A 21,810-nucleotide genomic window follows, 5' to 3' on the forward strand; every position below is an offset into this window, starting at 1 on the left:
ACACAAACACACACACAGTCACACAGCAGGTTCAAACTGTTTCACACAAATAATCATTTAAAGAGTTCCACTGCTTTTTCTTACTGTTACTGCAGTTTATGGAATTAAATGGGATTATGGGATTAAATAGAATAACGTGCTTACAGTCTTGTATTGGGAGAAAATGTTTCATTCATTGCTTCGGTGAATGCAGTTAAACTACATGAGTAGATGCAAAAATACTGTTTGCCTATTTATACTGTATATTTAGTTATATACAGTATACAATATAGCACATTTTTGATCAGCAGAAAATAAAAAAATTCTTTAAATATCTTGCCTAAGGACACAGTAGTTTTCCAGGGATTTGAACCAGTAACCACGACCCACTCTTTAATCATCAAAGTGTTTGTACTTTCAAATTTTAATGTTGCTTTCTTCTCTCTCTCCTCTCAGTCCACGGAGGGAAAGGGATCAGGTACACGGTGAACGAAGACACACTGCCAGAGAAAGGTACGTGTCAGCAGTGTTATGTAAAATCTGGATGTCCCTCAGAGCGGCCCGCAGCAGTCACACTCATGCTCAGACATCTGTGTGTTCAAACTGTCACAAACCACAGATAACCAGACACTGTGAGCACCGTTAGCCCCTGGCACAACCTCGATTCTCCCTCTGCTTCTTCTTCATCTTCCTTTGTTTTATTTTCTTGTTTGAGAGAGACGAAGAAAAATATGACTTATGCATAAGACTATTTGTGGAAGATTACGATTGTGATGTTTGTAGGGTGCACACAGAAAAATGATGCCCAAAACAGCAGATCGGGTCAGAGCTTCAATGTAGAAACTGCAGTGACTAGAGATCAAGGTGAGGCTGACAGATTGTGTCAGCTGATGAACCAGAGCTTTTCTCCAGAAGCTTGTGTGTGCTGCAGGTTGGATTCTTTCAGTCTCGTCTCCTCTTTTTCCTTCAGTGTCGATACAGTGTTGAGAGCGTATTACCAGCTATTACTGCGTTACAGTTTGCCATTTGCTCAGCATTAGAGCTGACACAAAAGCTGCTTTACCCAGCCAAGTCCTTCTCATCTGATTATCAAAGAGAACCTGTGTGTGTGTGTGTGTGTGTGTGTGTGTGTGTGTGTGTGTGTGTGTGTGTGTGTGTGTGTGTGTGTGTGTGTGTGTGTGTGTGTGTGTGTGTGTGTGTGTGTGTGTGTGTGTTTGGTTTCTGTATGTTTAAATTTGGTTCACAATCTGCTGATACATCTCTGTTCTTCAAGTCATATGCAGTATCTCAGATGTGCTACTTTGCAGGCTGCAAGAACACCAGTTATGGCCATCCAATGACGAATGGGCTCACACACAAACACACACACACACACACACACACACACACAAACACACACAATCAAGGACCAATCATCCACTTACTGAGTGTGTCTTTACAGCATCTGGAGTGGATGCAGTCGGCGAGGTGATCATGACTGTGGATATCTTACCCCAACCTAATGGAGAACACAAGATTAGTGTCAAAGGTAAAAAAGCAGAGCAGACTGCATTACTGCCCCGTCAGTCATTCATCAGTGCTCTGTTGTTCTTCTCTTCTTCCTTCCTTCTTTGCTTAACTCAACCTGCCTTTGTCCTCCAGTGGTGGCTGCTAATGACCTGAAATGGAAGGCGCAGGGCTTCAGGCCCTTCGTGGAAGTCTACATCATTGGCCCTCACCTCAGTGACAAGAAGAGGAAATTTGCCACCAAGTCCAAGAACAACAGCTGGTCCCCCAAGTTCAACGAGAGCTTTCAGTAGTGAGTATCCACTTCACCTGCTTCACTTCACTGTCTTGGCTCTTGTTTCAGCCACATTTAGGCAGTTCAGACAACTTTGCACCAGGCAATCCAGATCGACCAGCGTTTGCGGTCTTGTTTCAGCTCCCTTGGCACTGAGGTGGGACCAGAGAGCTACGAGCTGCAGGTGTGTGTGAAGGACTACTGCTTTGCCAGAGAGGACCGCACTGTTGGCATGGCCGTGCTGCAGGTGAAGGACGTAGCCAACAAGAGCAGCGTCAGCTGCTGGCTGCCACTAGGCAGACGTGTCCACATGGATGAGACGGGCCTGACGGTGCTGCGTATCCTCTCCCAGCGCAACAACGACGACGTGGCGAAAGAGTTTGTGAAGCTTAAGTCGGACCAGCGCTCAACTGAGGAGGGCCGCAGCTGAGGGAGGAAGAGAGCGCGGACACGCACGTGTGCACAAAAACACCAGAGACATACCTGATAGACATAGCATTATATACACACATAGCACTCACACCCACATAGATAGACAACCATGTGCGCACAAATGAAAACGCTCTATTGTACATAAATCTGCATACATTATGCAACATTTACATTGCAATGGTATCAATGCAAATATGGAGGAATATGTTTATAAAAAATCTGATTTAATTTTGAATATTTTAACAGCTCAACTCAACCTCTTAGTTTAAGTTTAGCCTCACGTTAGCAAGCACTTGTCAATCCCTCACTCGCTCTTTCCTATAACTCATCACACCTTTTATACGCTGTACATTTAGATGTGATACAATGCAACGCAGAGCAGCAACAAAACCATGTGAATAGTTTGAGAACGATCACTTTGCACTTTTGCTTCTCTGTGTCTTCAGGAGGGCAGTCCTTGCCTAGCTATGCTCTCTGTCCGTCCGTCCGTCCGTCCGTCCGTCTGGCCCTCTGCTTGCCTGCCTGACTGTGTGTCGTTCTTCCAGTCCGTTGTCCTCCTCTTCTCTCCCCCATTGTTTGTTCTACCGTGGTCTTCCCACAGTGTGATGTGTTGTCTATGTTGGAGTTCAGGCACAGATCTAAGATCATCCTCCTTTATGCCCCAAAAACCCAAATATAGAAAAACGAGCAACACTGGCCTTGGATCAGTGTCCAGGGGCAACATCTCTGCTAGTCTGTCCTGTAATGTACAAATGTCCTGCATGTTGACCCCAGGAACACTGTGATTCACTTTGCTGTAACCATGGTAACTGCCCCCATCCCACATAAAAGATGGGTGCCTCCAATATTTAAATCCATCTTAGCATGGTGCATATAACCCTGGTACCGTAAGGTTTTATAAATCAAACACATCCACAGTGGGACAGTGCCGAGCTTGATATTTGATGTGTTGATATAGAGGCAAACGTTGTGGCCACAATGGGCTTTTTCTTTTTTCTTTTTTTTAACTTTACTAGCTTCATTTTACGACAAATGGAGCAATACCCCAATGTCAAACACATCCACACCCCCTCGAGTGCACATTAACTCCAAAAAGGGCTACAGGACCAGTGGACTGGGATGTTGGTTTACGCACTCATACATACGGTCCGTGGCTCTGTTGGCAAATCGACCACAGGGTTTCCCCGACCTGCTCTGCCTCAGACACACCGCCACGCTGCAGACACGCTACGGCTCAGAAAGTCTGTCATGAGTGACACTGTGGAGGAGCTTGAAATAAATCCATGTGAAGCCTGAAAGGACGCACCCGGTGGACCACTGTCCTCCCGACCGCCTGCACACCTATCTAAACTCATCTCTTTAAGGCAATAGTGGTTTGTATGTATGTTCACTGAGCCTCGTGGTTCCTGTGAAAAACAAACCCTCTGTGAACAATGCTGTGTGTTTGGTTAATGTGTGCGTGCATGTGTGTGAAGGTGTGTGAGGGTGTGTGTTAGTGTGTGTGTGGGCTGACTGTCACACCTGCAAAATGGGCTCTGAGATTACGAGCAATATATTATACCTACAAACCCAAAATGTATGCGCTGTCAGTATAACTATGGGAGCACCAACTGCAATATCCAGATCCAAGGAAAGGGAAACTTACGATTCTTTTTTTTTTTTTTAATTTGTAAATCCCTAAGATATTTTATTTATGGACTCATAAAATCCCCATTTCTTTTTGAAGTGTGTTTACTTTTTCTCACATATTTTGGATAAGAGAGGACGAAAGTGTTTCATTTGCCTTTAGGACCAAATTTGCACAAACCAGAGTTAATGTTTGTTAGTTAGTTTGTTTTTCAAAGAAAGAAGCCATCAGAGTCACCGCAAAGCGTTTATGGTGTTGAAGTATTAGTCTCGTCATGTGCTTTGATGAACCCCTTTACTTTTCACTGCAAAAAGGTGAGCAAACACTCACAGTTGTAGTCCAGATCGTCTTGTGGTGTCTTTGTGAAACTTACTGATGTCGGTGACAGTGAGTAAACGCTGAAGGAGGTTTGTCCTGTCGCTGCCCCGAGCTACATCAGACATCACTGCTGGTCTGTCACATGTTGTCTTTAGTGAATACTTTTGAATGCTACCAAATACAAATCTTCTGAATGTTATCAATCCCCCTCCTTTCTACGATTAAAGGGATGTTTAATCCAAAACCACGACTAGCTTGGGACCACCAGCTCATGCCTTTTGACTTAGGCCTCCAGATTTCACTTAAATCCATGGATCATGTGTTCAATCTTGCTTGCTTGATTGATTGATGCTTTTTCTTTTTTTTTTGGGAAGGGGGGCTAAATGGAGTCCACATCTAACAGACAGTGCAGTTACATTGTAATCCCAGGGTTTAAGACGAAACTTGACGTGTCAGGTTGTAGCTGGAAAAGCAACAAAAAATGTATAACAAGAATGATCGTCCAGTTCGGGGCTCGTCGGTTGCCTGCTTCATGTATCTACGCATACACACACCACTGCGCGCGCACACACACACACACACACACACACACACACACACACACACACACACACACACACACACACATACACATTGACCCTGGTCACTTTTGGGGAAATCACAAAGACCTGCATTCATTTCCTGTCGACTTACCCTAACCTTAACCATTGACCCAAAAATCAGCATTTTCCCAAATGAGGACACAGCTTTGGTCCCCAGTTGGCCAAGCTGTCCCCATTTAACTGGTCTTTAGTCTGGAATTTGTCCCCAAAAGTAGCCAATGACAAAGTCACACATACACACACCCATCTCTGCTCAAGCACAAAAGGGCACACGTAAGATGACACACATGCATGCATGCACGCCAACAAGACTCTGTGGAGACCAATGATGCCCACCCTGTGAATAGAATCAACTTACACTTGCATGATGAGAAACTTTATTGTGCGAGCACGTGTCTCTTTGATGTTACTTGACTTTTTATTTTCCGTTTTTAATTTCCAAAGCTATGTAATGATAACTCATCAATGTTTTGTTTTGCGTGTTTTCCAAAAAGGCTTGTGAATACGTCTTCTGTAACCAATATGAATGTAATGTGAACACAGAACTCGCATGAGAGAATTATTTTCTACTAAGGATGTTTCTAATTTGTTTCTTATCATTATTGATTGTTCTTTAATGAGGATGAAGTGGAACTGGAATGCAGCCTGATTGTGATCTGCTTCCTATTAAAAGGACATTTGTGTCACAATCTAAACTTCTACTTTATTATTGTTACTGTGGTGCCTGACAATCACGTTACTGCAGTTTGATTCTTATTACGGAAGGTGTTTTGATTGTTATATCTAAAAAAATGAGAAGCCTAATTAAAGTGTCTGAGTCTTTAAAGTTAAGAAAAATATTACCTACCTTCAAATTAAAAAGTATGAATCAGACAATTGTTTCAACAGTTGCTGTAATCTCTCAGATGGAGACAACAGGGTGTTGTATTGACACAAACCTCCAGGTGGAACAACCGGCTTCCACTGCTGTGAGCGCTCAGTCAGTTCTCCACGTGACCTCTGACCTCCCTGTGGAGGCGGGAGGGGACAACTGCACATCACCACGGTTTACATGTAGTTCAGTCCAGAGTGGAGAAAAGAGAGTCTAGAGGACAGACCAGTGGGCATTTAGAACATTTTCTCTTTCACGTAAGTGTGAAGATTACAATAATCATCACGTAGTACTGGTTGTTAGTCTGTTCTTATTTTCCAGGTGAAATGCTAGAATTTGATCCTAGTCTAGAGCCAACCTACTGAACTAATTTTTTCCATTACAAATTAATCTTCCAATTATTTTCAATATTACATAAACATTTGGTCTATAAGAAGTCAGAAAATGGTGAAAAATTCTATAACCCGCAGGTATTTAATTCATAATGATGTAAAATAGAGAAAAGCTTCAAATTCTTGCATTTAAGAAGCTTCATAAAGGACTTTAAACAACAAACCACACTAATTTCTATTCAAATGTTGGTTCGTGGACGCTCCCAGTGTTCTAAGGGAGTAACATTCCTCTGTTTTCGGATCTGCAGAGACAAACGTCTGAACTGCAGATTTCACACCCTCCGTTATTCATGGTTTGAGCTGCGGCTCTGATGCAGGTGTCTCTACTGCCACCATGTGGTGGAGATGCAGCTGCTCCAGGCTGCTGGACATTCCTCCTCTGCACTCAGCAGAAATAAAGACCCAAGTCACGTGTTCTTATTTTACAGTAAAAAAATGAAACCAAAAACAAGACTTTATTAAAGAAGCATAAAAAATAAAACTCTTGATACATTTCTCATAACCGTCAAGTCAGCTCAAATTATATGATTATACAATTTTCCCGGGTCACGGTTAAAAGGTCCATAAACTTTCAAATAAAATATATTTCAATTTTAAAATTTCTTCAATAGTTTTCTCATTTTGTTATAAATTGCCTATATGTAGTACACAGGAAATAAGGAAAATAAAAAATGGAAAATAAAAATAAATTTGAAGTAATAAAAAGGATCACATTATTGTCTGGGATATTTAGGTAAGCAAATAAATTGTAAAAAATAAAATGTGTAAAAAGTTTTTTTTTTTTCTTAAAAATTATTAGCTAATGCCAGGTGGCTTGAAGACATGCAGATGGTTAACTTACAAATAATGATACATGTTCTTTAGAAACTACACTTATCTTCAATTAAGTCATTTTGCTTTTGAAAACAAGATCCCAATGATTGTATTCAGGGTATATACACACACACACAGGTCAGGACTGAAACCTAGTTTGCCGACGTTTTACATTTTGGTTCTGCATACAAAGAGAATTAAAGCAAAAATAGGAGAGCGGAGGCTTGAGGGGTGTCTGTCACCCCTTACTGGCGTGGCTCTCCTTGCATCCCCCCCTCTGATCACAAAAAAGGTCAGAGGTCACTGGCTAGCATGCCTCAGGAAACCCTGTTTTCAAACCTTTAGGAAGGAAATGGGGGGAGGGGATAAGTTTGGCTAACAAAAATAAAATAAAAATCAGCAGTCAATCTGAAAAAAAATTGTACCTTTTTAACATTTAAACTACTGTACATTAAACCCTAACATTCTCTCATTGGCCAGAAACATCCCAGTGAAGCACCAGGATTGACATTAGACCCATCTGGCAAAATACAACACGTTTTATGTCTTAAGAGGTCGACTTGGACAGTTTGAAAATGGGCTTTTTCTACAAAGAAGTCACAACTGATCTGTTGGCTCAGACACATTCGCAGCCCTGCATCTGTTCTAGGTGTGGTGCACGAGTAAGAGACAAAATGTGACGCTCGACATCAGAGCCCGACGAGGGGATGGGTTGCGAGAACAGGGTTGTTAGGTCTACGGTGCTCTGCAGGAGTTTTCTCTGAGAACTAAATGGCTCTCCCGCTACCAACTGGGGTTGTTTGTCGTTTCAGTATGAAGTTGCACCAAAGCACCACGGGATAGCCTTCCGAAAGACTTCTAGTTCAGCTCCTATACGTGTGGACACATGAATCAGTGCACTGCTGCGCTCAACCAGGACAGCTGCTTATTGGATTCCTACTGCCCCTGTCACCAAAGTAGCAAACAAAGTCAAGACAGCAAATAAGTTGAACGTTATACTGGCTGGAGCACCAAAGCACAGCAGCAACTGCCCATTTTCACCAATTGTTTACTCAAATAGTTACCCCTTTTTTCCCTTGATATTAAAACCCCACAACCCGTTCGGATCTGCAACTAAATCCAGGGTAGAGGACACACTGTGACTGCAATGCCCTACACTCCACTATCAGGATCTGAATGGGATGACCGTGTAGGGACCATTAAGAAAAAATTATTAATTAATAACAACGAGCAAAACATTCTGCAGCTGCTGGGATTGGAACACAAAGAGCGTCTGGAAGCCCTGGATGACCTAGCTACTAGCTGCCTTAAAGGATAAGTTGATTCTTTCCTACTGTGTGAGCCTGAAAAATGTGATCATGTGTCTGTGCAGTCAGAGGAAGCCCTTGAGAATTAGGTGTGTCGTTTTAATTCCGTAGTCATGGCTTGTCTCATTCCATGAGCTGATTCCATGTCATGTTCAAAAAGGGCCACAAACGGCAACCATGTACCATCACAACGCCCAAATCATCCGTACAGTATCAACACTATAGGAAGCGATTACTGCAGTCTTTTTTAAAAAACACAAACACAATACCAGGATGCAACCGCCTCATAGGGAGTTTCTCAGTAATGCTATGAAACACAGGACAAATAGTGGACGACTAACCGTATAGCGCACTACGTTTGGCCAGGAGTACAGCGCTATACGGGTACGACAGTGTGTCATCTGAGAGAGTGCCATACAGCTTTGCTGTGAGAGTGGGGTGGAAGACCAAAATGTAACAAAAACAGTAAGAGCTGTTTCTTTTTGTTTGTTTTTTTTGTTTTGTTTTTTTTTTTTCCTTTTTAGAGGGGCTGGGGGTTACAGTGCATAAAAAAAAAAAAAAAAGCTTCAATTGAGCCCATTGTTATTGTTTCATGTGGGAGGAGCAAACATCTCTCCTGAACCTTATTTAACAAAACATTCACGTGTGACATCAGAAAAGCCCTATCTTATCCTAGAGTTCAAAATATGTCTGTAAGCCACACACTCGACAGTCAAGAGTCAAAAACTAGTAGAAAACACTAAATGAGTCGATCTAACTGTAACAGACAGGATATGAGAGGAAAATGTCCTGGTGTGGATGGATCAGAGCATCACCTTCCTCTAAGACAGAGTGAAATGAAGGAGAGGGGCAGCAGGACAGAAACCAGACCTTCTCATGGTGAGGACACATAATGATGCCGATGTGAAGAACAGCATGAGTGGGCCTAATTCTCTCTCACGCACTCACTCACACACACACACTCTCACTCACTCACTCACTCACTCACACGCACGCAAGACAGAGAAATGTAAAGGGATTGTCAGGCAGCCCAAACGTACAGACCTCAGACACATTCCTTCAGTATCACTATTAGTATGTTTCTGACTTATTGAACGATAACTAATGTGAATCAATGCTGCAGCCACATTTGAAATGTGGGGCAGACTCATCCAAATTCATCCAACATGTTATTGAGTTTGATCCCAGAATTATGAGACGTCTATTAATAGCATTCATTTGGCATTACTGATGGCTAATTTTTCTTCTGTGGCAACGAGAAACAGGAATTCATCCTTAAGAGGTCCCTCGGGTGTACTGTTCTGCTAGGTGCCTGACTACATGCCGACCTTTAAAAAAAGTTCCAAACTTACAGAAAAATAGCAAACCCGCCGCTTCATGTCACATACAACAGCATGAGTGAGAGCAGAGGAGAAAGCAAGGGGTTTGTTGGAACAGTTTGCGTCCTGTCAAGAACAATAAAATAAGGAGTAGAAAAGTGCAGGCCTCAGTGACAGCTTCATTGAAAAATATCTGTTGTTAAGTACAAAAGTGTCCAAAGGAAAGGCTGTGAGAGAGAAAAGCAGGCAGAGATCTGAAGAAGCCAGAATGAAGAAATGTCGAGACAGACCAGCGGCCAGCGGTGCAGGCTGTTCCGGGTCAAAATGAAGGCCTGAAGAGAGATAAGACACTAGTTTCCTTCCAAAAGTTCACCACCGAGAGACTGTCTGAGCCCCAACTGTCTGCAGACCAGTTTCAATTAACTTCACTCTGAAAATAAGTCATTGTCATTATTATTATTATTATTATTATTATTAATCTTGACAGTTATCAGCAATATATCAACATCCGTATAGTATCATCATCTCTATTAATGTATTTATTATGGTCCATCGTGTGTGTGTGAAGGTTATTAGTGTGAACCCTTCCATCGCCTCTGCCACAGCTGGTGCCCCACTCCAGTCCTCTTAACCCCCCCCTCCCCATTTTACCCCCACCCCCCTGCCTCGGGCATTAGGAGAAGATACGGATGCACTGTGTGGTGGGGGTGTGGCAGACGGGGCACTCTGCTTCAGCTGACTGGCAGATTTGCCCGGCGCACTCCATGCAGAACAGGTTGTGACCACAAGGCACCAGGGCTGCTGTCACCTCGCTCTCAAAACACACAAAGCAGTCCCTGTTGACCCCAGGGCCAACGCCAACCAGACCTGTGACCCCGGGGCCGGAGCCACCTTTCAGCCGGCTCAGCATCCCAGAGCTGATGCCCACGCCACTGCTGCCTCCCTCGGAGTCAGTGGGAGAGCCGCCTGGCAGGGAGGAGGCCGAGCAGGAGGAGTAACCGGTCGACGAGCCGCCGGAGCTGGAGCTGGACGCTCCAGAGAAGGAGCTGCCTCCTGCGCTGCCGGACTGTAGCCAGGAGAGAGTGCTGAGGGGGTCGCTCTGTGCACGACGGGCCAGTGGGTGATCCAGAGGGCCCACGCCTGTGTCCTGAGGCAGAGTTGGAGACAATCGTGGAGTGATGGCACCACCGCTGAGGCCGCTGCTGTTGCGACGTAGAGGTTGCTGCTGGGAGGAGCCAGCTGTCTTATTGCCTGTTCCACCGTTGACGAAGGGTGCCCAGATGTTGGAAGCACTGAACTCAAAGCCCAGTTCATCTGAAGAGGGTAGCCCTGGGGTGGAGTCGCCCCCGAAAGTGAATCCTCCTCCCGTGCTGCTGGAGCCTGTGCTAAAAGGGCTAGTGGGACTGCCTCCCTCGTTGGCTTTGCGAGTGGTGCTGAAGCTGTCCGAGCTCATCCCGCCATTGTGCGTGTGATAAGCGACTGAGGAGGACATCTTACGGCTGGAGGAGTGGTGCATGGACATGGGAAGAGGAGGAGGAGGGGGGGAAGGGGGAGGAGGAGGGGGGGCAGAATGGTGGCTGGTAGCCCTGGACCAGAGAGACGCCCCCAGCCCTCCGCTCAGAGAGCCCAGGCCTTCCAGGCTGACATCAGTGCCGTTGGTGTGGAAGTCATTGTCTCCCTGCAGGTCTACAAAGGTTCCAGTTCGCAGGGTGATGTGGGTCTCGATCTCCTCTCTTGCTCGGTCCACGTTTTCCGGCATCCCGGTCACCTCGAAAACTGGGTCTTTCTCTCGACTGGGTGTCACAATGTAGGTGTGGGTCTGTTGCTGGATGCGCTTGATAGTTGCTCCCTTTGGTCCAACAACTAAACCAACTACTCTGTAGGGCACCCTCACCTGGATCAAGGATATATAAATACGTTAATGTCTGAAAAACTATGAAACTTTACTTTCTAGACTTTCTTAAGACAACTAACATCCAAGAATTTCCTTTGTCACCTGGCAACTGTAAAACAACAACTCAGCATGATGACTAAGCCACAGGGGTTTCTGTACCTGTATGGTGGTCTGTCCGGGTAAGTGTGGTGGCCCAGGAAGAGAGCCTCCCCCTCCAGGTCCCCCGGCTTTGCAGCGAGATGCCCGGATCATGGAGAAATGCTCGGCCGCAGAGACGATTTCACGTTTGGCCATCTCAACATCCTCCCTGCGTCCGGTCACGATGAAAACAGGATCCTCGCCCCTAACTGGAGTCTTTATATAGGTGTTTGTTTTGGCACGCAAGGCCTTGATCTTACAACCTGGGACATGCAGAGAGAAGCAGCACACAGGCATTAGTTTTTATAAAATAAACTTAAAAACACTTTTCATACACTTACACACATATAAATACACACATTTATTTGTTTAACATAACTTCACGTGTGATTGTGTTATATACACAAACAAGTAATCTGATAGAATTGTTTCATTTAAACACTATGTTACCCATTTATTAAAACCTTGTTAAAGCTAACGCAGTCTGATACAACAGCCCTGCAATAAATCATTTTAATCGAGGTTATAATGTTCCATTTTTTGTTGAGACTGAGATGTGCTGATCCAACTTTTGGAGGTGGTTTTGGATGCTTTAGTTTGTGGTGCTATTGTTTATAATATTTTGTCTGCTCTAATTGATATAAATTGTGCGGACAATATATTAAAAACACCTCTTGGCATAAAAGCAACAGATTTCAACACCACAAGCTATAGCCTTTAAAATGAGAATAAAGTTGAATCAACACCTCTCTAAAACAGCTGAAATGAAAACTGAACACTGTAAGGGATTATTGAAGGACTACTGCATTAGCCTGATTGATTTGAACTAAGTTTGCATATAAACAAGTAGTTAGAAGAAAACAGTTGCAATACATCTCTGAACATGTGGACAAATAGTGAATCAGCATGCTCGGCTCCATTGTGTATAATCGGGTGCTGAAATCTTCAAAAAACAAAATACCGGCAGGACAGAACTCCAGCCAATATACTGTCATGTTTGATATGGCGACTGACCATTTTCACGTATATGTATTCACATCCGAAAAGCCTATCCGTGGAAGCAAAATGCAGCAGGTATGTAGGATATTCATGAGGCGCCTGTCTGCCCAAATATACTGTCAATGGCTGCTGCGCTGCTTGTGTCAACTCATGTTGCTCCAGCAGCGCCCACTGTGTGCTCTGTTTCTTTAAATATGGACGCTTGGTTCCCTGCGACCAATAGGGCGCACAGAGTGTGATGTCATTCTGGGAAGCAGAAAGCATGGCTTTTTCAAACAAAGAGAACAATGCCGTAACGCCGCCGCGGCTGCGACGGGCAAACCAAACCCGCAACACGAGTCTGGCCAAAGCGCAGGGCACGCCGTGTGCTGGTAAAAACAAAACTGGAAAAATTACATGTGCAAAAACGCTGCGGCTCGGACGCGAGCAGCGGCATCGGCAGACAGAGCTGGGTGCAGGGCGTAACACCGCCCAGTCCCGTGTTCGTGCGCCTGCTGCCCCGTTTCAGCCTAAAATCTGCTCAGCAAAACAACGATAATCCGCCACGAACATGTGTGTGAGTTGAGAATGCGAGTTCGGTGTTCGAATCTGCCACTCAACATCTGTGATATATAAAATGAGTACATTTCCTTTGTTTGGTGCAGGCTGCTAGACATGTCCAGACTCCCGACAATCTGCCGCTTTGTCTGACCCTCTCCTACCCCTCCCCCTCCCTCCTACTCATCATCCCCACTCTCTCACACACTATGTCAAGGCATTGTCCAAATACCTCTAAAAACGGCATGCAAATACAGTGGGTAGGTTATTTTAATGGGGTGCCCGCATTATGTCGGCATTAAAGACCCCAAACAGTTAGTGCCGTCCGACCAGAGCACCGAGCGCCGGCTGTAAAAAGTTCAGAGACCCTCCTCCTCACCGAGGAGCCACCCAAACAAAGAACCACCAGGCTGCATGCTGCCTGAACAAGCTGCCCATAAACATAAACAACATATATTTCCTTACTCGGAACATCATCACGCGCACACTCATGCTATTACCTTGTCTTCCCACTATTTCGGCCACATGTTCAGAGCTGGGGACAGGCACACATTCAGTCATGTTGACACTTCTTTTCCTGCTACAGAGGACGGAGCTTTGTTCCCCGTGGAGCATGGAGTGCGAGCCGGTCATGTGGTACCCGCCCGAGCCGTAGTACTCTGGGGATGGAGAGCAGGACGTCGGCGAGTCCCGTGACCCGCCGGGATGCTCCAGCATCTGCAGGTCCACGTAGCCGCCTCCACCCACACCGTTGCAGCTCTCAGTACCAGGACCCTGGGTCCCATCCAGCGTGTCGACCAGCCCGCCGCCTCCGCTACCACCGCCGCCCCCACAGTCCACTTTCTCCAGGGCCATGAGTGACAGCTGGTCCAGGGCGAAGCGGAGTGCCTCTTGGTGGTCCTCTTCCCTGGACTCTTGGTCCGTCTCTCGGGGCAGACCGACCCCGTTGTGCTGGCTGCTGATCACCACGTCGTGGTCCATAATCTCGGGGTGGAATAAAGGGCTAGGCATAGTCTCTCCGTGGATCTCACATCAGATCACGGATGCCTGTTTGTTGGGAGTGAGCTCACCCTCTTCCTCTTCTGAAATATAAATGGAAAAACAACAAAAAGTCAAGTGTTTGTTTATCACTAAACACACTAAACGAGGCTGGAGGTGAGAACCGCGGAGCCACAGATCATTCCTACACACCAGCAGACAGTAACAGTGTTGATTTGGGCGCCTTGCTTTGTCTGTTGTTGCTTCTTGTCTGACAACTAAAACCATCCAGGCTGGTTGTTTTGTCAGGATAAAGCATGCCCGCTTTAACACAGGCGAACTAACTATATCCCCGCACAGATAAGAAGAACCTTTGTGACGCCAACTTCAGTCACTCCTGTGTGTTCTGCTCGAATTGTAAAAAAAATGTAGGTAAAAGAAGGATATAAGCTGTTGTTAGCTTCAACAGCCAAGCTAACAGGCTAGCTCCACATAGTCGGCACTCAGTCACGTTGTCGACCCCTTTGTTTGGGAGCACCACAGCTAGCTGTTAGCTCTGTTCTGTCAGCCGAACTTGGGCTCTTTCTCAAAGGCAGCCGTGTTGATTTTTAAAATTAAACAAGTGCTAAAACCAAATGAACTTACTTTATCTTGCCTTTATCGACGAGGTCCTGTCTGCGGCTGTCGCTCAGCTCTTGAGGGAAAGATGAGTAGCAGCCAGGAGGAGAAGGAGAAGAAGGAGAAGGAGGAGGAGGAGGAGGAGGAGGAGGAGGAGACCAGCGCTGTGCTGTGCAGCGCTAGGAGCTAGCCGGTTAGCTAACTAGCAGGCTAAGTGGGGGGGCGTAGGAGAAAAACGTTTAAAAACGCAAAGAGAGCTCTGTTGTCGTTTCTCCGTCTGGAGAGTCAAAACCGTACTCCCGGGAGTGTCACTGGTTCCTCATTCTGCGTACCATCAGGGAGACCGCAGCTGAAATCCAAGGTTAGCAGTTACCTTTTAGTTAAAAAAAAACACAGTGGTTCTCGGCTCCGCGCTGCTGCCTGACCCCGGTCGGTCCGCCGCCTTTGTCTCGCCAGGCGCACGCCGCTCCGTCTCCCGCACACGGCACTGACGTCACCCGCGACACAACAATGGGTTCAAAGGCCACATGCAGCAAGGGGAGAGCATCAACGCAAAGCCACTGTCACTGCCATTGTGTCTGCCAGTCTGCAGGGCACTATTTTATTTTCCTCCTATACTTCATGTTTTTGCAACCTGACTGCTGATAAAATGTGGTCACGGCTGGGTGTGTTCATCATGGCTACCAATGAGGTGTTTTGGGGGGTCCAGCTACAGCACTGAATGATGCTCATGCAGTGTGCGTGTGTGTACGTGCGTGCATATTTTTGTTGTTCTCTAGGTTATTAAAAATTTACAATAAAAGGAATCACAGAAGGGCAATGGGTTCATTTCAAAGCATGTAAACAGTAACAATATTCAAAGCACTACCTCCTCCAATACCATAAGTTGAAATATATCAACTAAACACTCACACTTAAATAGTACACTGAAAGTCTTCTTGGTCGCTGTAATTATCCCTCCTGTCCATGCTGCCTGTTAAATGATCCCTTTGGTTCTTTTAGGTACCTAATTCCCTCTTTGTGTTTCCTCGCAGAGCTGTGGTGGAGCGATAGTGACACAAAGAGGGAATTTAGGACCAAAAGATACATTCTTGGTTTAACGAACTGCTGAAGCCTCATTTTAGCTGTGGCTGATGGATTTCGTTTTGCTTTGAGAAGGGATCTCTTCACAGGCAGAAGTGCATATGGGCATGTGGGTACTGTATTAACATAGACCTGAAACTATGACGCTATCCTTTAAAGAATAAAGGACCACTGCCTTAATCCTAAAACTTGTCCATCTACCTCAGCCTCCTAAGTGTATTAATGGTAATGACCAAGGAAAAAAATACATAAATAAATGACACACTCTACACTAATAACAAAAGAGCTGCATTTATTTGACAGTGACTCAGTGATAGAGACAAATAATTAATCTTGTAATGAGGTACAGTACATCAGGTTATGAGGTACATCAGTGTTGTATTTGTTTTTGTATTTTCTGAGGGTACACACCTTTTCTTTTACTGTCTACTACAGACAATTCTTCTGTCAATACAAATAACATGGCTTAAACTTAAAAACCATGTAAACTCCAGTTATTGTGAGAAGTAACACCGTTTCGATTAAAGGTTTTACAGTTCAAACAAGCTAAATGTGATAATTCACAGCCACAAGAGTGCTGTCTGCATGTAAACATACTGCAACCTACACGACACGACCTACACTGCCAGAGTTCAAATATAAGAGCAACATTTTCTTGTTGAACAGTTAAAACGAAACACACTTAAAGGTTCTCAACTTGAACTGATAACATTATATCACACACATACACACTTTTCATCCGCATACATCAGGTTTGTGTTTTTAACTTTGAGCTTGAATAGCTGTTAACTGAGTGTAACACTGCATTGTATAGAGCACTGTACATAATTGTCATACATTAGTAGAGGTAAATGGACTAAAAATTGAAACTCAAAGCACCCTTTCAGGATGATATGGTCACATGTTAAAAAAAATAATAATAAAATAAAATTCTTTGTTTAGGTTAACAAAATCTGCAGAATGTCTGCATTTAGGGTCTATTTCAGTTAAAAGTGTATCAAAAAAATATTCATGGAGCCAATTTTTTCAAAAACGAAATGAGTTTACCAGCAAACGTCAAGTCAAACAAGCCTGTGGGAGAGATGAGACAGAGACATGTTACATGTTTAGGAGTGTACTTAAGGGCATAACAGTGTAAAATAATCTAAGACTGTGAATGGATGGATCACTAACAATGATGGCAGCATTGCGCTAATCACAACCATGTACCTTGGCTATAATTCCTCCTGATCCACCCGCTCCACCTTCTCTTCTACTTTGCTGACTGCTGCGTCTGCAGCGGTGTCCTCTATATGAGCCAACATGTCAGCCATAAGGGCTTCCTCAAGCCGCCTCCTCACATTCTGCACCAGGTCCTCCTGCTTCCTGGAGGACATAGACAAGGAAAAAAATAAAAGCTAGCGCTAATTAAAACAAACCTATCATTGCAAAGACTTGATAATGATGAAAAAGATTTTGTCAACAGTCTCGCAAGTAATGTAATGTGTGCACACCAATTTAATGTGTTCAGTCATTGTGCACAATCTTTACTTAGTTGTTCTAAATAATATCATCTGAGGGCCACCAAACCACAAAGCAGTGCAATTTAAGCCTGAGCAGTTTTGGCATGAGTGACTGCAGGGTCAGTTCCCCTAATCCTGGCAGTGTCTCGGAACTCGTCACCCACTGAATTTGACATGAACGCAGAAACATCAGTTAAGTAGGGTGTGTAATGTGTCAGAATCTGTCACAGCCCCCATTTAGTCAGACTATGTACAACATGATGGAGGCTTATTTAGCTGTAAGATAATTCAGTTATGAGCAACCCATTTTGACTGTCCTATCCAAGGACTCTTGATCTCCCCATTGCAATAGTGACTCCAGTTCACCAGTGGATTAAAAAAGTCCTTTAAATGGATAATAAATGCAAGTGTCAACGCATTTAAATAAAATAAAAAAAACTAAACACAATGTATTGTGTATGTGTATTTGTGTATTTTACAGTACATCATATAGTAGGCCTTTTGGTGGAACATCAAAATAATAGGAGAGGCTATTGATAATTTTAAAAGCATCAATTTTAAAATCAATACACGTAAAAAGAAAAGAGGGAAAAGCCTTCAAAAAAGACAGTGACAGGGGGTAGAAGCAGAGACAACAAAACAGTACCAGCTTGGTAGCTATTTAAGTTGACCCCTGATAAAAACATTTACTTAAAAGAAAGCCACCAGCCTAGTGTCAATTCCCAAATACATTCTTGATACTGATCAACTACAATGCAGAAACTACAGCTGTGTTGCATGTGTCAAGATCTTACCTGATGTCATCATCAGTGACTACGAAGGCTTTGCAAAGAGGCTGCGCTGTGTTGAGCCAGACTCCAGGATTTTTCTCCACTGCAGCGGTGAGCTGTCCAGTGACAGGTGTATGGCTGGTGTGCAGCGCACTTGCGATGGAAGAAAGCAAGGTTTTCTCTGAACAAGCAGGCCCAACACCTACAGTGAGGTAAAAAGCAGAGACACAGGTCAAACCTGTTGAAAATTCGTACCTCGAATTATATACGGCAGTCATGTTTTTAGGTTACTCTCACCCTGTAAACCTTTAGGGAGATCCATAGTTTTCACCAGTTCCTCTGCAATATCAAATGCATTTAAGCCGCTCAACTTCTTCTCCCAGAACAGCTGAAGATTGAAGCAAACCAAAAAACAAAGAAGTTTTGAGCAAAATTTTCCCCAAACCGAAAATATGCATCATTGTGTAATTTATAAGATTATCTGTACTAGGGTAAATAAATCCACCAGTATTCTCTTTGAAAAATTGGAAAAGCCAAAACCGAGTCACGACAAATCACCAGGCTTTCAACTCTGTGCAAATTACTCAAATAATTTGCAGGTACAAAAATTTCCTTTGACTCACTTGCATTTTTATAGGATTAATAGCAACAATTTTACTGTTTACTAACAAAGCTAAAAAAAAATTTTTTAAAGCATACTAAACAGAAGAACTGAAATGTGCATGTTTTCTGCCTTCTGGCTTACTTGTTTGGGTTGGTCCACGGCCTTCTGCGGGTCGGCCTTCACCTTGTTGTTGGGGTGATTTGTTACCTTGGTCACTGGTTGTTTGAAGATGGATGCTGTCTGTCGAACTGGTAGTGTTGTGTTTAAATCAGGTTTTGCCTTTAAGAGAAACATGACTGACTGAAAATTCTGATAACTAGCTTTTATCAATTTTCTACAATAATAAAAGAAAACTTTTTAAAGTTTGATATTTAGAGCGATGTCAATTTTACAAGGCACTTCTACCTAGTACACTATTCAAGTCTCAAAATTCTACCTATATAATTCTGTATATGCATATATATGTGTAAGAAATCTAAATTTACTACTCACTAGAGTAATCTATTAAATGTTTATCATGTAAGTCATAGTGATTGAGTGAACAAGAGTGATTTCAGTAAGAACAGCTGTTTACACAACTGTTGCCATGGTGACTTATAATTTTACGGCTTTTTGGCAAACTGGCAGAGAAAGCCACTGTTTTTAAAAAAAAAAAAAAAAAAAAAAAAAAAAAAATCATCTCATGACAGCTTAACTACTGTTTTCCAGCAAGCACATGAGAGACTTTGAAAGTGGAAGAAAGTTGTATGGTCTAATGAATTATAAGCTTTTTTCCTGCACTAATTATACTAAATGCTTTCTCTTGAGTTCAAAACAAAACTGTGGATTCATTAATCCTGGATTTGTGGCTGGTCCTCATGCAACTTGACAGGGCTTGAGCAGGTTTACAGAGAAGACTGGGAAAAAAATGCATTGTCTAGCTGTATAAAGCTGATACAGATCAATGCACAAAGACTCAAGGCTGACATTACTGCCAAAGGTGCCTCCACTGTTCACTCTGGTTCACTTTAACATTAAAGGCTCTTACTCTGATGGTCACTGTCAGAAAGCATAATTAAAACCACTGTGATTCATTATGTACAACACTAGCATGAAAAAGTCTGGGGGAGATAAATAGGTTTTACGGACTTTGTATATACTAATTTTATAGTGTCGAGAAATCACTGGAAGAGCACCCTGTTAATTCTGTTTAAGGGTATATTTTCTCTTCAAGTTACACTGCAGTCATTTATGCCTCACCCTGATTTGATGGTTGATGTAAAGATGCTTGTGCCTGCTGCGCTGCACCTTGGTCAGGCCAGCCCAGGAGTGGCTGGCATTCACATCGGTGTGAAGGTTGCTGCCCAGACCACGGACTATCTGGGGCTTGTTGAGAATGCACTTGACAGGTAGACTAGAAAGAAAACCAGAAAAATCCCCATCACACAATCATGGATCTTTTCAATGAGTGAAGGATTAAAAGCAATTATGGCCCTGGACACCCACACACAGCTTCTCAGTTCATTGCGAATAACTGGGCCTCTTCAGAGGCTGAAGTTGGCCTTACTCTCCTGAAGTCACCTAACTGTATTCAACTGTAACAAAAGGATCAGAGGGTGTGGTTTGTCCCCCCCCTAACAGGTGCAATGACAAGGAGTCAGGAGATGTCAATAAAACACGTTTGTACAGACCCACACAGTCTTTAAGGAGTTGTAATCAGCCAAAGTAAGGGGAAATACCTGTGTGGATGTTTTATAGGCCTGTAAGAGGAGCTTTAAGGTGGATTTATTAACTGCTATAGTTTGATAACTGTGAACGAAAACAGACTGGCTGCTTCCTCAAGTGCACCAGTGTACTCAAGAGTTCAACTGTTTGAAGGGACTTGCAAGCACAAAAATCAGCAGTGAGCTACACATGAGGCAAGCATATTCGTCGTCTCCAAGTTTTAACAAAGTCACTGTGCCGTAGCCGAGATTTTTTACAGGGTATTTCATATAACCGGCATGAGTGTGTGTCGGGGCCCATCGTACCGCAAGTCAAGCGTGTGTAAACAATGAAACTTAGCTAGCTAATCAAGCTAGCAGCGTAGTTAACGTTAACGTCAACGTACCAGCATAACAATTACTGTTGTTCAAAGTTTCTTAACGTAATAAACACCAAACTCTCTAAAGCCCGCGTTTAGCTAAAGTACACAGGGGGTAAATAAATAACCTAGACCTGTACATTTGCTGCTGAGTGTTTCGCAACTAAAAAACGCATGTCTGTATGTATGCATGCGTGCGTACATTTCCTGCAGAGAAACTTTTATTTTAACACCTCCTTCGACTACACATTTAAAAACTCCCACCTTTTTCTTTCCATAGTCCCGCTTGTCTTGATTTGCTTGCCCGTGATACTGGCTTATGAGAGATGGTAAGCCAGCTCGCTGCTTCTTATTTCAGGCATGAATTTACACCGAGTCCGGTTTGTCATCGATCCCCGCTGCCTGTCTCCAGTCGGGACCTTTGCAACTGAAGATCACTCCGCCAACCTCGTAACATAATGAGCACTGTAATACATCCGCCACACTCCTGTAAACTAGTCCGAAGAATGACAGCGACCTAGTAGTACCTTACTTGTGTATTTCAAGTTTGTGCAACTTTGTACGTCTCCTTCACTACGCTGTACTTTTTAGTTAAATATTTTATTATTAATACATTAAAAAAATGTATTAATATTGTGCACTTTACTCCACTAAATCTTTTTACAGAGCTGTTACATGCTAAATACATGATAAACTCAGATATTACTCTGTACTTAGAGCATACTACTACATAACAGTTAATAGTGGTATTATTAGTCTGACATAAAACCACCAGGACCTGCTACAACATTAAAATTAATTGTTAACTTTTCTGCTAATACTTTTAGTAGACTGGATATTGAGTCAATTTACATGGTTAAACTTTGAATAAAGGATCTGGGTACTTCTTGCACTACTGCAATTGATGGGCATGAGATTTGTGCTAATACTGCAACTCCACGACAATCTTTTGGCTACACTTGGAAAGGTATGATGAGACATGAACAACAGAAACACCTGTTATGCAGATACATGATACAGGAAAAGCAGCCCTAGTGCCCGAAATCAAAACTCAAGGCTGGAAAATGCCATCACTCCCAAATTAATTGACTGGACTGGTCGTGTAGCACAGCGTTAGCTCTTGCTTTTAATTATTGTTTACATCAGTATTTGATGTAAAGACATGGCTTATATTTTGAAACATAA

General features: G+C 43.5%; 3 protein-coding genes across 4 annotated transcripts in view; 1 reads left to right on the forward strand and 2 right to left on the reverse strand.

Annotated features, from left to right (window-relative positions):
• The window catches only part of LOC120798614 (protein unc-13 homolog A-like), a 32,313-nt gene extending 27,580 nt beyond the window's left edge, over positions 1–4,733 (forward strand). For both annotated transcript variants that reach the window (XM_040143028.1, XM_040143029.1), the window contains 4 exons: positions 436–492; positions 1,421–1,507; positions 1,621–1,777; positions 1,901–4,733. In XM_040143028.1, coding sequence (XP_039998962.1) covers positions 436–492; positions 1,421–1,507; positions 1,621–1,777; positions 1,901–2,189 — 590 coding nt within the window. In that variant the 3' untranslated portion in view covers positions 2,190–4,733. The remainder of the gene's footprint in view (positions 1–435; positions 493–1,420; positions 1,508–1,620; positions 1,778–1,900) is intronic.
• Positions 4,734–10,081: 5,348 nt separating this feature from the next.
• Positions 10,082–15,221, reverse strand: LOC120798620 (RNA-binding protein MEX3B). The gene is made up of 4 exons (XM_040143039.1): positions 14,632–15,221; positions 13,509–14,090; positions 11,494–11,735; positions 10,082–11,334 (listed from the first exon to the last, which is right to left on the reverse strand). The coding sequence occupies exons 2-4, from the start codon at positions 14,017–14,019 to the stop codon at positions 10,114–10,116; spliced, it is 1,974 nt and encodes a 657-aa protein (XP_039998973.1). The 5' UTR covers positions 14,020–14,090; positions 14,632–15,221; the 3' UTR covers positions 10,082–10,113.
• A 741-nt stretch (positions 15,222–15,962) lies between these two features.
• mbd3a (methyl-CpG binding domain protein 3a) lies at positions 15,963–21,057 on the reverse strand. Its single transcript, XM_040143060.1, has 7 exons — positions 20,890–21,057; positions 19,803–19,956; positions 18,705–18,842; positions 18,257–18,347; positions 17,984–18,161; positions 16,897–17,052; positions 15,963–16,758 (listed from the first exon to the last, which is right to left on the reverse strand). The coding sequence occupies exons 1-6, from the start codon at positions 20,901–20,903 to the stop codon at positions 16,902–16,904; spliced, it is 726 nt and encodes a 241-aa protein (XP_039998994.1). The 5' UTR covers positions 20,904–21,057; the 3' UTR covers positions 15,963–16,758; positions 16,897–16,901.
• Positions 21,058–21,810: the final 753 nt, after the last annotated feature.

The sequence above is a fragment of the Xiphias gladius genome, chromosome 14, assembly GCF_016859285.1.
Source record: "Xiphias gladius isolate SHS-SW01 ecotype Sanya breed wild chromosome 14, ASM1685928v1, whole genome shotgun sequence".
Lineage (NCBI taxonomy): Eukaryota > Metazoa > Chordata > Actinopteri > Istiophoriformes > Xiphiidae > Xiphias > Xiphias gladius.